At 34.5% G+C, this 17,402-nt stretch overlaps 1 protein-coding gene across 3 annotated transcripts in view; it reads left to right on the top strand.

Annotated features, from left to right (window-relative positions):
• Positions 1 to 17,402, top strand: part of LOC128732532 (serine/threonine-protein kinase Warts-like) — a 481,997-nt gene that overhangs the window by 210,967 nt on the left and 253,628 nt on the right. For all 3 annotated transcript variants that reach the window (XM_053825798.1, XM_053825799.1, XM_053825800.1), the window contains one exon: positions 10,028 to 12,221. In XM_053825798.1, the coding sequence (XP_053681773.1) occupies positions 10,028 to 12,221 (2,194 nt within the window). The remainder of the gene's footprint in view (positions 1 to 10,027; positions 12,222 to 17,402) is intronic.

Below are 17,402 nucleotides of genomic sequence, written 5' to 3'. Positions count from 1 at the left end.
TATGTATGTATGTATGTATGTATGTATGTATGTATGTATGTATGTATGTATGTATGTATGTATGTATGTATGTATGTATGTATGTATGTATGTATGTATGTATGTATGTATGTATGTATGTATGTATGTATGTATGTATGTATGTATGTATGTATGTATGTATGTATATATGTGTATATGTATGTATGTATGTATGTATGTATGTATGTATGTATGTATGTATGTATGTATGTATGTATGTTGTATGTATGTATGTATGTATGTATGTATGTATGTATGTATGTATGTATGTATGTGTGTGTGTATGTATGTGATGACAATTTGCTATTTTTAAATTTGCATTGAAATTCAATGAGAAACATGTCAATTGTCTAAAGTTTTTGAAGCCTCTTAGTGGAATACGAACTCTGAAATTAAAGAAAAGAAAAAACTTTTACCGACTAAATTCCACTATTTATTATTTATTCGCGACAGATACGTATACGCTTTGAAATAAGACACTGATGAAGCCTGCACGTCGTAGGTGAACTACGTATCTGTTGCAAATAAATATTAAATAGTGGGATTCAATCGAAAAGTTTTTTCTTTTCTTTGATTTCGGAATTCAATTGTCATTTTCTTCACTTGCTGTTACTCACAACTGTACAAGAAAAGCAAAAAGCGAAAATAAGCAGTTAATTTCAGCATGTATGTAAAGTGGTGTATAGGATTAAAAATACTAGTGAGTTGATTTTTCCAAATAAATTTATACAAATTTCAAACAAATTTTCCGCATCAATAGATGCTCTTTTCAATCAATAGATACTAGAGCTTAGAAATGTTACATGAAAAATAGGAAGTAAACGTTGCACGGTAGTAATTTTGTAAGATTTTTTTTAGTTAGTGACATTTTAAAGGACAGATGTCTTATGTCATGAATCATGTTTTAATAAATAAATCAAAAATGACAAGTACTGGAAATCATATCGATCCTTTTTTCCATTCTCAAGCATGTTTATGGCGCAGCTTTTGCACTATTTTTCGACCTCATCTTGTTTTCCTAGCCCTCTAACGGGATACATTGGAAAAACGATGCGATCAAGCTAATGACTATCTTTTCATGAAATTACATTCGAAAGAAGTTTAAGTTTTGATTTTCATGCAAAAATAATTATCTGAAGGAGCGCCAGCTAAGAAAAAGTTCAATTTCTCTTTTTCATATCTAATGCTTTATTCAGTTATTTTTTCTAATTCAGATATATTGCAAAATTCAAGCCAAGCAAACTAATAGCAAAGTTTTGAAATTAATCAGTTTTTTGTAGATTTGCTTTTTCTTCAAAAGCGCAGCATAATAATAATTTTTCTGAACTCTTGTTTTTCAAAGATACTAACTTTTGAACGCATGGTATTAATATCAAAATATCAAAAAATCTGCTATAAACACATATTTCATATTGTCAATTCAAAACAAGTTTCGTGGCTCTGAAGCCCGAAAGTTAAGGCCGTCTGTAGACCCGTTAGAGGGTTAATTTCTAATTTTCTATATATATTCATTGAAGTCTGCAAAAATTATCTTTTGTATCTACATTATTTTTCTATAAATCACGTAAATATTATAAACCTAATTAAGGTGTTCATCAAGTAGCATAAATGACGCTTACAAGTATTTACGCACCCAAGGAAAGAAAATATAATTGCTCTACGCAATACGTTATGAATTTTACTGGCAAAGGAATACGGAACGGATATTTAAAAATATAGTCAAGTTAATTATAGATGTACCTGGGAAATTAAATAATGATTATTGCGGCAGTAGAAAGGCTAGGTCACGCCGCTAGGTGGATTAATTCGTTTTTTTTTTTTGGTTTTGGGCTATTGTGCGTACGAGTACCGTGTTACAAAAGTTGGAGCGAGTGTTCGAGGGTTAATATCTTTTGACCGGCAAAACCAACTCTTATGAAATTTTGCAGATACTTGTGCTTGTGCGGAGTAGTGTGATATGCTGATGATATCCGAAAACACGTTGTTGTTTAATACTTGAGCTTTAATTAAACTTCGACCCGTGATACAAAATTAAACCAACGTGTGGTCTGTCTGTCTGTCTGTCTGTGTGTCTGTCTGTCTGTCTGTCTGTCTGTCTGTCTGTCTGTCTGTCTGTCCGTCCGTCCGTCCGTCCGTCCGTCCGTCCGTCCGTCCGTCCGTCCGTCCGTCCGTCCGTCCGTCCGTCCGTATGTTCCTTATAGAATCGAAAACTACTGAACCAATCGGCATGAAAATATGCATGTGGAGGTTTTTTGGGGCCAGGAAAGATTTTAGTGATGGTTAGAAACCCCTCCCCCCACTAAGAGGGAGGGCTCCCATACAAATGAAACACAAATTTCTGCATAACTCGAGAACTAATCAAGCAAATAGAACAAAATTTGGTATGTGGGTGTTTTCGGTGACAAGAATTTATTCTATGGTAAATTAAGACCCCTCCCCTCTTTATAAGGGGAATTATAACTCCTCTCGCCTTTAAGAGGGGGGCTTCCATACAAATTTCCTCATAACTCGAGAACTAATCAAGCAAATGGAACCAAATTTGGCATGTAGGTGTTTTTGGAGGCAAGAATTTTTTCTATGATGAATAAGGACCTCTCCCCATTTTAGGATGGGGGGCTCCTATACAAATGAAATACAAATTTCCTCATAACTCGAGAACTAATCAAGCAAATAGAACCAAATTTGGCATTTGGAGGCAAAAATATTTTCTATGGTGAATTGGGACCCCTCCCCACTTTAAGAGTGAGGTTTTTTCTATTGTGAATTACGACTCCTTCCCCTTTTAAGAGGGGGGGCTCCCATACAAATGAAATACAAATTTCCGTATAATTTGAGTACTAATCAAGCCAGTGGAACCAAATTTAGCATGTAGGAGATTTTTGAGTCTTGAATTTATTTTATGATAGAGACCTCTCACCCCTGTGGTAGGGGGATATGGACTCTCATACAAATAAAACAGAAATTTTTGCGAAACTCAAAAACTAATCGTACTCGAGAAATTCGAGACTCTTCCATAAAACATCAATCAATAACAAGACCACAAAAACTATCTATACACTCGAGTCTTTACACGGTTTGTTTTTTTCGATTACTCAAGAACGGTGCAATTTAGGATAAAATACGTGACGAATGTCGGGCCTCTCCCAAACGTATTGAGAAATAAATGAATGGTCCCTAAATAGCCCCGTTCTCAATATTCGAAAAAACAAACCGTGTAAAAAAGTATTTGAGTGTAGTAACACTAGATCATTCAGGACGAGACGGCCGCGAGTGTTGCCGGCGACCCGTCTTCAGAAGCGCCGCCCACTGTGGGGAGGCAACTCCACGCAGAAATCACTACTGTCAAGGTTTATTTATTTTCCTAGGTCTACCTGGGTTTCCTGGAACGAGCGACTTACTAGTATTTTTAATCCTATCACCACTATACCTACATGCTTAAATTAACTGCTATTCTTCGCTTTTTGCTTTTCTTGTACAATTGTGAGCAACAGCAAGTGAAGAAAATGACAATTGAATTCTGAAATCAAAGAAAAGAAAAAACTTTTCGATTGAATCCCACTATTTAATATTTATTTGCAACAGATACGTAGTTCACCTACGACGGGCAGGCTTCATCAGTGTCTTATTTCAAAGCGTATACGTATCTGTCGCGAATAAATATTAAATAGTGGAATTTAGTCGGTAAAAGTTTTTTCTTTTCTTTAATTTCAGAGTCCGTATTCCACTAAGAGGCTTCAATAACTTCAGACAATTGACAAAATTCTCACTTTTCTTGAATTTCAATACAAATTTTAAAATTGCAAATTGTCATCACATACACACGTACATACACTCCTACATACATACATACATACATACATACATACATACATACATACATACATACATACATACATACATACATATATACATACATACATACATATATACATACATACATACATACATACATACATACATACATACATACATACATACATACATACATACATACATACATACATACATACATACATACATAAATTACACACATTGAATACAATCAACATTTGATTGGTATGTTTTGCCTTTCTACTATATAAATATATAATATAAAGGTATAGAAATCACTTGGAAAACCGGAAATGGAAAGAAGGTCCTGCGGGCCGAATGTTATATACCATTCGACTCAATTTCGAAAACTGAGCATTTTCTTTGTGTGTGTATGTATGTGTGTGTGTGTGTGTGTGTGTGTGTGTGTGTGTGTGTGTGTGTGTGTGTGTGTGTGTGTGTGTGTGTGTGTGTGTGTGTGTGTGTGTGTGTGTGTGTGTGTGTGTGTGTGTGTGTGTGTGTGTGTGTGTGTGTGTGTGTGTGTGTGTGTGTGTGTGTGTGTGTGTGTGTGTGTGTGTGTGTGTGTGTGTGTGTGTGTGTGTGCATGTGACGCTTTTAATCTCACTCACTTTTCTCGGAGATGGCTGGACCGATGTTAATGTTCTTAGTGTCAAATGAAAGGTCTAGGTGTCCCATTGGTCGCTATTGAATTTCATACTGATCGGACTTTTAGTTCAAAAGTTATGTATAAAAATACGAAAAATATGGGACTTCATTATCTCATAGGTCTCTTAACCGATTTGAACAAAATTGATTGCATATGAAAGGGGAGCCTTGCAAAGCCTTAACTTCCAAATTTCATGACGATTGGACTTGTAGTTTGAAAGTTACATAAAGAAATGTGGAAAAATAGTATGTAAAACATATTTATGTAACATATAAGCATTAATTTAATGAAAAACATGACACATTTTATGATTATTTGAAAATTACTGTTGAGATCTATCAAACGAAACTGAGTTATTTAAAATCGGACGCTTCATTCAAGTTATTCAAACTTTAACACTTAAGCACCGTATATTAAACCGTTAAAACGTGTGAAATCAAAACATCAATCAAATGTTGATTGTATTCAATGTATGAGATGTGTGTGATGTATGTGTGTGTATGTATGTATGTATGTGATGACAATTTGCAATTTTAAAATTTGCAATGAAATTCAAGAAAAGTGAGAAACATGTCAGTTGTCTGAAGTTTTTGAAGCCTCTTAGTGGAATACGAACTCTCAAATTATAGAAAAGAAAAAACTTTTACCGACTAAATTCCACTATTTAATATTCATTCGCGACAGATACGTATACGCTTTGAAATAAGACACTGCCTGCACGTCGTAGGCGAACTACGTATCTGTTGCAAATAAATATTAAATAGTGGGATTCAATCGAAAAGTTTTTTCTTTTCTTTGATTTCAGATTTCAATTGTCATTTTCTTCACTTGCTGTTACTCACAATTGTACAAAAAAGCAAAAAGCGAAGAAAAGCAGTTTATTTAAGCATGTAGGTATAGTGGTGTATAGAATCAAAAATACTAGTGAGTTGATTTTTCCAAATAAATTTGTACAAATTCCAAACAAATTCTGCGCATAAATAGATGCTCTTTTCAATCAATAGATACTAGAGCTTAGAAATGTTATATGAAAAATAGGAAGTAAACGTTGCACGGTAGAAATTTTGTAAGATTTGTTTTCGTTAGTGATATTTTAAAGGACAGATGTCTTATCTCATGTATCATGTTTTAATAAATAAATCAAAAAAAAATCAGAGGGGTTGTGTACAAGACACGACCGCATATATAGGTGACGCAGGACTACGTAAGTGTCTTTGTAGTGATAGTAGCATGTATTCATGCTTGTAATCATTCGATTCTTCATGTATACATGCTAGGGTATTTTGCCTATCATTGAACGATTCCAATGATTGGACAGCGTCCAATAAAACACTAATTCTAGAATACATATACGCTCAAACCCTATCAAAGTGCACGAATTACTCACTTTAATCAGTTGTGGATCATTCCTTGTAATAATAGCGTTACATAAGGCAAGATTTAATAACAAAAATTCAAGTTAAACATTGTCATATACAATATGGGCTATAACCCTCAATTTTGTTAGCATTTCACATAAGAAACATGTCTCGCTAATTAACGTTTAAAATAATTAAATTACCATATCATGCTGTACACAGCTAATGATATACATCTATGCACTATTTGTCAACATTTTCAAGCAAATTAAAAAATTACTTATAGTTCTTAAAGTATTAAAATTTGACTGTTTAATCATTGGACAAAAAAGCAACGATTGTCCTAAGCTTGTACAAGAACTGAAATAGCATGAAAAACCCGCATTACTGCTCATTATGCATGTGTATTTGACAGTTCTTATGTCTATGGCACTGTTTACAAATGGTTTTCATTTGTACGCAAAAGTTTTCCGAAGAAAATTTATGTAATGATATTAATTTTTTATTTTATACACACATATGCTTTTAACTTTTTTGTTTTAATACAACAATTTTGAGGAAAATAGTCCTATTGCAAACTAAAGCTACTCCAGATTTGTTTAAACTATTTGTACTTGTGCCTTATCTGAGAAATTGTATTATCGTGTATTTGATTTGGTGCTAAAAGTGCCTGCTCCTTAATTAGGGTAATCACAAAAATCATCATTTTAGTCTAAAGACTTGAAGAAAATTAAGAAGTTTGAATCACCGAATCGTTCCGGTCTTAATGGTACTGACAGCAAACGTAAGATACTTCTATGAATATTGTACATAGAATAATATTGGGTTGAAACAATTTTTTTACATAAGGTCGAAAATATTTTGTTTTCTAAATTTTCGCCAACAATGGCGAGCAAGTTTTTGATATTTTTAAGAGCTAAATAATTTTTATCATTACTTTTGAAAAATTATAAATTTTATAATATTATTTCTTTTATAAATAAAGGTTCGATGATGAAACGAAGATGAATGGTGCATTTTTTCAACTTTAAGGAAACGGATACTCGCAGTTTTTCAGATTATTATCTTGCTAACAAATTTGTTTCGAGTAACAAGGAGAGAAACAAACATAGTTTCCCTTGTAAAAAACAGGTCTTGTCATTAGGCCGCAGGAAATAGAAGAATAGGAAAAAGTATGCTTCGAGGGAACCGTAAAGAGAGAAAAATTTGCGGGAAAGCAATATAAATGAAGCAGAAGAGCATTGAAGTTTAAAAGGGGAAAATAACATTCCTTAAAAAATATATTGATAAATAGTAACATGTTAACTAATTGCTGATTATTTTTAATGAATATATCTTAAAATGTATTTATTCTTAATAGTAAGCTATCAAATTAACTTTGAGGTTGGTGCAATATATTGCATGTCCAACCATTGGACAATAAGTGTCCAACTATAGGACAATACGGTTTCAGAACTGTTCAACGATTGGGCTTTCAACCGTTGTCAAAAAATCGCATATTTTTCCACGAAAAGCGTATTTATTTCGTGAAAATGGCCATGTATTGTGAACATATTTTGTATCTGAGTCAGATTTTTATGTTTCTGTCTATTTGTAATTATTTGTTTAGCAAATATCGTTAAAACTCAAAACTCAGAGGCTTAGCTGTGCGATCATTGGCAAATTACCCTATATGCAACATATATACATGCCACATGCGTTGTATGTAACATTTATCAAAGCAGTAACATTGCATATGTTAAATTCTCAAAAGATTGTGCATTTGAAAACAATTTAACAAAATCAAGAACACAAACTATTACTTTCCTGCTACCTTACTGAAATTAAAGATTGTTTTTATTACCCATGGTTCCCCACGTTGAAGGGATTTTACCAATTCAATCCTATTTTATCCACAGCATATCTTTTCACTACACTTCTAATGGAACGGCAAGCATGCGTATTCATAAAGAGTCGTATTATAACCGAACACTACAGCTGTAGCACATTTTTCCAACACAGATATCAAATTCGCCGAGGTTTAATAGTCTCGCAGTAAAGAATTTGCGTTCTGTTGGGACAACGTACTTGTGTCATTTTTTCTGGCACACTTCCCTAACACAGACATCAAATTGGACTAGGTTTAATCGCGTTCGTAAGAAATCTGTTGGCACGAGGCGGCTTTGTCACTCTTTCTGGCGTACTTCCCAAGCAAGGACATCAAAATGGTCTAGGTTTAACCGCGGTGTTAAGAAATCTTGTTGAAATGAGGAAACTTCGTCACTTGTTTTTGCTTACTTCCCAAGCACAGATATCAAATTGATATAGGTTTAGATCATCACAAAGAATCTTCCAACCAATCACGAAGCGAGAATTTTGGTAAAGCATAGGTTCATTATTTTTAATTTTTCAATAGTTCAACATCAAGAATCCATTCTTTTCTTCATTTGGGTTAATTCTTAGAAGATTTTCCGATCGATTGGTGTAAGAATATTGAAAATCGATCGGAAAACCGCTGAGCTATTAGCGGTCAAAACCTTTCATTTTTCGTGACGCTCGCATTTTCCGATTTTTTGGAATGACACCCTATCTCAAAACTTGCCGTAAGACGTAGTCCTACGTCAAAAGACAAGCACTGGGAATCATATCGATCGTATTTCCCATTCTCAAGCATGTTTATGGCGCAGCTTTGGCACTATTTTTCGACCTCATCTTGTTTTCCTAACCCTCTAACATTGTAAAAACGATGCGATCAAGCTAATGACTATCTTTTCATGAAAGTACATTCAAAAGAAGCTTAAGTTTTGATTTTCATGCAAAAATAATTATCTGAAGGAGTGCTAGCTAAGAAATAGTTCCCTTTCTCGTTTTCATATCTAATGCTCTATTCAGTAATTTTTTTCTAATTCAGATATATTGCAAAATTGAAGCCAAGCAAACCAATAGTAAAATTTTGAGATCAATCATTTTGTTGTAGATATCCTTTTTCTTCAAAAGCGAAATATAATAATAATTTTTCTGAACTCTTGTTTTTCAAAGATGCTAACTTTTGAATCCATGGTATTAATATCAAAATATCAAAAAATCTGCTATGAACAAATACTTCATATTGTCAATTCAAAACAAGTTTCGTATGTGGATCTGAAACCCGAAAGTTAAGGCCGTCTGTAGACCCGTTAGAGGGTTAATTTCTAATTTTCTATACATATTCATTCAAGTCTGTAAAAATTATCTTTTGTGTTTACATTATTTTTCTATAAATATTATAAAACTAAATAAGGTGTTCATCAAGTAAAATAAATGACGCTTACATGTATTTACGCACGAGGAAAGGAAAGAAAATATAATTATTCTACACAATACGTTGTGAATTTTACTGGCAAATAAGGATTTTGAGGAATACGGAACGGATATTTAAAAATATAGTCTAATATAACATCTATACATCTACAATTAAGTTCCTGAGAAATTAAATAATGATTATTGTGGCAGTAGAAAGGCTAGGTCACGCCGCTAGGTGGATTAATTCGGGTTTGATTTCACACGTTTCAACGGTTTAATATACGGGGCTTAAATGTTAAAGTTTGAATAACTTTTGAATGAACCGTCCGATTTTAAATAACTTGGTTTTGCTTGATAGATCTCAGCAGTAATTTTCAAATAATAATAAAATGTGTGATGTTTTTCATTGAATTGATGCTTATATGTTACAAAAATATGTTTTAAGTACTATTTTTCACATTTCTTTATGTAACTTTCAAACTACAAGTCCAATCGTCTTGAAATTTGGAAGTTAAGGGCATACAAGGCTCCCCTTTCATATGCAATCAATTTTGTTCAATTAGGGACCTATGAGATAATGAAGTCCCAAATTTTTCGTATTTTTATACATAACTTTTGAATTAAAAGTCCGATCAATATTAAATTCAATAGCGACCTATGGGACACCTAGACCTTCCATTTGACACTAAGAACATTAAAATCGGTCTAGCCATCTCCGAGAGCACTTTATTACAACTGTTAGCTCATTCGTGTCGGTGCATTGAATCCTATATATATATATATATATATATATATATATATATATATATATATATATATATATATATATCTGTATATATATAATAATTATCTATAATAATTGTTGCCAGTGGTATAATTTTACAACTGCTTCTTTTTCATTATTTTTCAGAATTCATCGATTTCAAAACTAGCTAGAAAAACCAGCATAGAGAGAGAAATTCCACCATCTTCTTTACATTTGCCAAGAAACAGTCCTGCACTAGACTCTGGAGCTGGAAGTTCGCGATCAAACAGCCCTCATTCACAACAACATACTGGTTCTGGACGAACACAGTTTTCACCGTCCCCGTGTCCTTCAACATTTAGTGATGTTCCTCCTTTACCACCACCTAGATGTCCTTCTACACCGTCTACACCACCACCTCTTCAACACTTTCTTAAACGAATGTCCCCTGCATCCGTACCTACATCACGCAATAGTCAATTTCAATCGCAAAGCCCTGCCCGTGGAACATCTCCAATATCGTCTAACAGTAACCTGAGGCAACCAATTGTAGTACAAAACGGTCCTCAGGTTCAGCAGCAACTAAACCAGCAAATGTCTGCTTATTACAGCAGCAATAGTACCGAGCCACCGCCGCCATATCCAATATCTCCTTTAAATCAAACAGGACCTCCAAGTTATATTGTATCTATACAATCTCGACAAAGTCCTACACAAACATCGCAAGAATTCCGCAAAAGTCCAAGTTCAGGGATCTATTCGAGTCCATCTGCGGGTTCCCCTTCCCCTATAACTATTTCGCAAAATGCTGTCCTTTCGAATTCCGCAACCAAACCAACCGCGTTACCACCGGCTAGAAGTACACGTCAAACTAATACGCAGCTTCCAATTATTATGCATTCAGTCAAATCAACGCAAGTTCAGAAGCCAGTGTTACAAAACGCTGTAGCTCCTGTTTCACCAGCAACAGGAACTGCTTCGTCTTCGTTACAATCAAACTCATCACCGGCACCACCCCCTCCGTCATACGCAACTTCTCTGCATCAGAAAAAGCTAACTAAGAAACCTGTACATTCTACACATAATGCAGTAGTTAGTAATCGTCAAAGTTCAACCTATCAACCAAATCCAGTTGGAGCAATGACTGGAAATGTCTCAGAAACAAGAAATCCGGTAGTACATAGCGGTATTGATCCCCCTTCATACGACACGACTATGATACTAAAACAAAAACAACCGGTTTCAAGAAATTTGCAGCCACCTCCTCCATATTCTGATGGTAGCAATGTCTATAGCTCTAGCAATGATAATAATGATAATATCCACGATGTGGACGTCGGTAACAATACTGTACATAATACTAGTAATAATAATCTCAACGTTTTAAACTATACTAATAAACATAGTCAATACATTAGCCCATTGATAAGTAACAATAGTAATGTAAAATTGCAACATAATAAAAAGTATAAAACTGGTGATAAAGTTGAATGTGATGACGGAAATGTAAAAGGAAAACTAAAATATGATGCTACGGCGAATTCAGAAGCTTGTGAATCACGGTTGGTAGGTGTTATCAAAGCAAATGCACGAAATAATAATGATAAAAATGTTACTGCGCCATCAAATGGCGCGTCTTCTACACGTGGTAACAGCCAAGAGCTGCGCTTTGAAACGAATGATAATAAAAACGACGTAAAACAAGGCTATCGGATTCATCCAAAATTGAGTTTTACGTCTAATTCTAGTTTAGAGAATCCTGAAAAGGCATCGAATAAAAAAAGTCAAATACAAGGTGAACCGTCCAAAAAAATCAAACACCAATCGCCAATCCCGGAGCGGAAGAATATCTCTAAAGAGAAGGAAGCCGAACGGTTTGAATGCAAAGTAAGACATTATTCGCCTCAAGCTTACAAGTTTTTCATGGAGCAACATATTGAAAACGTGATGAAATCGTATACACAACGAAACTTTAGAATTAAACAATTGGAAAGTGAAATGTCTAAGTTGGATCTTCCAGAAGAAACTAAAATAGAAATGCGCAAGCTTCTTTGTCAGAAAGAAAGCAATTATATTCGCCTGAAACGTGCCAAAATGGATAAATCAATGTTTGCGCGTATCAAAACCATCGGAGTTGGAGCATTTGGAGAAGTTACACTAGTGAAAAAAATTGACACTCCGAATCATTTGTATGCAATGAAAACGCTCAGAAAATCGGACGTATTAAAAAGAAACCAAGTTGCTCACGTAAAAGCTGAACGAGATATATTGGCAGAAGCAGACAACGAATGGGTAGTAAAACTGTACTATAGCTTTCAGGATAAAGATAATCTATATTTCGTAATGGATTATATACCAGGTTAGTATGGAGAAATTCACCCTGCACACACAATGATAAATTCTGATATCCACCTTTTTGCGCGCTTTTAATGGGGGTAACTCTGCTTTAGCAACTCTGCTCAAGTACATTTGACAGTTTTACAACGGCAATCAAGGGTGGAAATGTCAACTTGACGTGAGCAGAGTTGCCGAAAGCATGCATATATTGTCCGAAGTAGTACCGTACCGTACCCACTAGCCGCAATTAAGCATGCGAAAAGGTGGATAAGCTGGGGACTTCGCTGAAATATTTTGGGGAAATATCAATATCAAACTCCAAACATCCACATCCTCCACTTTTCACTCCAAAACTTGCACTGATTTACACATGTAACTACACTTGTTTTCACTGTTTAAAATAATTTTGCTGTATCCTACAAATTTAAACCATCGTATTTATTTAACAACATGACACATGACACATGACACACTTTACTGCGACGTTTTTCAACTACCAGCAAAAAGGAAAAAAGAGAGTAAAAAACCTTCCCTAGTCTGTCTCCTTCTGTCTATCTTCTATATGTATCTACCTATCTATATATCTATCAATCTATCTATCTTTTTTCTATCTAAAAAGCAAAGCTTTGGGCTTAAACGGGTTAGCAACATAAGGCTGAAAATCATAAGGCTGAAACACGAAAGGCTGAAAACTATATAACGCCTACATAAGGCTGAATAGACAAAAGGCTGAAATCCCATAAGGCTGAATGTTCGAAAGGCTGAATAACGAATGGCTGAAACTTAGAATAAACAATGTGTACGTAATGCTAAAGGCAGAAATTTCAGAATTTTTCTCAATTTTAACATAAATCGAAGAAAACTTAATTAATTTTTGATATATTTTTCATTATGATTATGAAAAATAATGAAAAATAATTTTATAGGGTCCAACGGGCAAAGCGTGTCGTTTAAACTCTGAGCACTGAGAAGGCTTTGCATGCTTTTCATCTCGTTTCAATGTGTTTCACTAAATTTTTACAATGATCCCAATAAAAGATGTTTATGTGCCACACATATCTTTTTATACGCACAAAATTTGCACATAATATTCAAATGCGAATAATTTACATGTGTACTTCTGAGCGGATTTTGATTATATGAGGCACATGAAGATCATATGAAACTATGTTCTTAATCATGTGCAGAAAATATTGAGTGTGCTTGATTGCAATATATCAGTAGGTATTTTAACCGCCATGTGCATACTATTATAAGTTATTTTCTAAGCAATCGTGCCAATATTGTGCATTAGAAAAGTTTTTTTTAACTTTATAAGGACTTTGAGAAAAAAAAATTTCTGGTAATAAAAAATCGATTTTTTCCCGGCAATGAAATTATTCGATAGAGCAAAATATGATTGTTTAAAGTTCAGCAAAATCATTGAAAACAATTGAATCGTTTGTTTGAGAAACCACAAAACGCCATTTGTTATGAGTCAATTTTCATGAGTTTTTGACAGTTTTGAATTCTCGGGGATTCCTACATCTTCTTCTCTCGAATAGTGCAAAAAGGTTGTTATTTTCCTACATTAATGTCAAAACCACATGTGGGGTTTCTCAAACAAATGATTCAATTGTAATTGTAGGTTTACTATTTTTGCAGTTTTCCGTAAAATACATTCTTTATTTTCGATTCATTTAATTTAATAATTTTATTGCGATCTCCTTAGCATCTGATGTGTTCTTGCCTCAATCGATGTTATTTTATGCACTCCCAAATCACAGATAGTTTAAATGAAATGGTATAAATTTAAAACGTGTTTTAAGCCATACTTTTCTGTGAAAGCGGTCATTCACCGTGGTTCGACGTCAGTTTTCTGGTCATATCACTTTTCCTTAAAAACTTTTTTCACGAAAACGATTTTCCCGAATAAATTACCCTAATAAAGTCATTCCCAGGTATACTACTTCATCGAATTTTTCCCCGAACTCACTGTTTTTGCCGAAGCTGTACCTCGAATAATATTGATAAGAATAATTTAACCCTCTTTACTGAATAAGTTCATTATTCAGCTGAGTGAGCTCAGTGAGCTGTCATCAAAATAATCAAAAGTTATTTTCGTGCGTTTCAGTAAGATAATGAAATGAAACATTTCGTAAAATTCTGCACCTTAGTTTCAGAAAATCAAGATATACATGCACTGCACCTTATTTTTATTTTTTTTATGTAGTACAAACAGTAGAGTATAGATGATTAAGACTTCTTTTATTTCCTTAAGCGCAAATGAGTTACGCTAATTACAGATTGCGAGACCTATTTACGGTTTCAGTAGTAAAAGTTTCCTAGATGTTTCAGGGCGAGACGGCCACAGGCCGCGAGTGTTCGCCGGCGACCTGCCGTCGGAAGCGCCGGCAGCCCCCCGCAGAAACCACCTCTATTTAGGTGCAAGCATTTTCCTAGGTTTACTGACTAAAAGGGGTTATCCCTTATCCCCGAACGAGCGGCAGCGAGTAAGGACAGCATATAACGAACACTACAGCGGGCAGAAGGCCGCGATCTATAAATCACAAATTACTGCTTTGCCACTGCTTAACTGATTTTTGGCACGCTGTTGTTCAATAAATATTTTCAAAGAAATTTTGCACGAAAAAGCGAGGCTTAGAACACTGTATTGCAATAGCTCAAGTTATATAATCCGAGAACGATTTTTTCTTAAACGTTTGAACGTATAAGTATTAAGGGACTCAAGAAAGTCAAGTATTCTACCTTGGCGGATATTCTATACTCGTAACGAATTGCAATATTATAATCTTATTGTTAATATATATTTAACGGTTTATGGGGTTTTTAAGTGAATTTCAGGATTTGCGCGATTTTTCACGCGGATTTCGGAATTTACGCATCTTTTTACGCGAAATTCGGAATTTTCGCAGAACGCACCCTTTGCGTAAAAGTGACTTGACTATGCAATATTGCCGCGTAGAGCACCACTTATATTGCTTACAGTTAAATAAGTTTCTTGAAGAAGAAAAAAATGCATGGAATTCCTATTTCCTAGCAAAGGAGAATGTCGCTTTCAAACGCTTTCGAATGTCGGGAAATATTCGCGCATACGAAGCTGTATGGTGACGGACACGAATTTCCTATAGACAGGCATGTCGATTCTCGTTTATCGCTCCGTCTGCAGAGTACTTTAATTTTAATTCCGAACGAGTGGCAGTGAAAATATGTACTGGGTTATTGAACAGGCCGAAGGAGGCGAATATTTTCGGTTAGATTGTTGAAATTTGGTAGAAACAGCAACCATACTGCATACTGATTACAAGCATTACTGCAGGCATTGACGGCTTATTACCGGGAGAGAGAGGAGTGGGGCTGGCTATAGCCCCCGCTATATTTTTAACAGTTTTTCGACAGTTTTCATTTAAAATAATTAACTAAACTTATTTTTTTTCTTATGTCTCAAGTTTTAACCCAAATTTTTCTATGGGGGCTAATTCTTTTCTATGGAAGCAAGAAATTTTTCAACTGTTTCAAAAACTTAACGTTAATTTTTTTGGATATTTTTGTGCACTCCATCCAACTATGAATGGCAAATAATAACTGTGGCAGAAGAATTTGACTCAGAAATAGTCTTTATGTTAATAAAGCTGTAATATTTGGCAAAAAATCTGTAAAACAATGCGCTTCATTTCAGCATTATATATATTTCAGCGTTATGATTTACCTTATGCCTTGCGTGATATTCAGTCTTTTAATGTTCAGCCTTTCGTAGTTTCCAACCTTTTGAAATTTCAGCCTTTCGGTTTTCAGCCTTTCGAGATTTCAGCCTTTCGTAAGAGACCGGTCTTCGATCAGCTGTATATGGCCGGAATTCTGCCAGAACGAACCAAACGTCAAAAACATTATTTTGAGTAGCCTAATCTCATGTTTTTAGTCTTGACCTTGAAATGCGGTCATACATATATATATTGATATTTTTTTTTGAAACGATGGTTCTACAATTGATGAAGGGACGGTAGGGGAAAGAAATGAAATTTTTTTGGTGAAGGAGGGGAAAGATGAGGAGGGGGGGGGGATATTGGTAACTACGTTCAACAAGTAGTCGTTTTGACTCCTACCTTTTGTCCAATGCTGGAAGGTGCATGAGTCGAACCAAGTTTTAATCTGATATTATAACCGAATTCGAACCCATAACATCCGCCCTGCATTATTTTGAGTAATTGAAACTTTAACTTTATTGTCCTACCAACTGCTTGCAGCTGACCTAGGTTGTGAACCATTTCGCGAAATTTTTAACTTCTTAGTTAAAATTTGCAGTTCGATAGTTATTTCTCCTCAAGTGGTTAAAATCAGTTCAGAATGCGAAGCATTTCATATTTTACAGATTGATAGTTGTTTTGCTCCATTAGAACGCATAAGGTGAGGATGATAATATGTTTCTGTAATAGCAAATTTGTTTATTTAGTCCGGGGTGGAATTGGATGAATTTTTGGTGTTCATTTGATAGATAAAATTCATCTCATTTCAACCCGGGTTGAATAAACAAATTCGTTACACGATAAGCATTCATAAGTTGGCAACAAAATCCAACGAAATATTAGTGAAACACATCGAAGCTCCCTTCCTCACCTGTGAATGAGATGGCCAATGAGATGGTTCTCAGAATAACCATCGAACTGTCAAAAATAACCATGCTTCAAAGCAGGGTTATTTTCGACAGAAGATGGAATAACTATCAAATTTTAATTAAAAAGTTAAAAATTTCGCGAAATGGTTCACAGCCTAAATAGTTTTATCGCTCACATATCACAAACAGGATCTCAAGGCATTAAGATTATGAATATCTGTAAAATAGTATATTTTTATCGAAATAATTACCTTCTAGTTTTCGTATGAATGTACTGAGTTCACTTTGGCTAAATGATTGTGAAAGAATATGGTTTTCAGTACAATCTGCTTGGATGTATTTTAACTCTATTCTTACAGGGTTGAGAACAACTTATGAAATATCCCGGTCAACCACTCGTGAAATTCCTTTGTAGTTCTTTATACAAAAATAAAGCTTTGTGACGATAAATCTTTACGTTTAATTTTCAATAATATCGATACGAATATTTGAACTTCTTCATAGATCGATACTCGCATTTAAAACATTTTCTTTGTCAGTAATTTGATAAAAATCTTTAAAGATATTACACTAAATTTTGTTCAGTATGAA

The sequence above is a fragment of the Sabethes cyaneus genome, chromosome 1 (genome assembly GCF_943734655.1).
Source record: "Sabethes cyaneus chromosome 1, idSabCyanKW18_F2, whole genome shotgun sequence".
NCBI lineage: Eukaryota > Metazoa > Arthropoda > Insecta > Diptera > Culicidae > Sabethes > Sabethes cyaneus.
The sequence above is the reverse complement of the archived record's forward strand: the minus strand, read 5'-3'. Positions and strand labels throughout refer to the sequence as shown.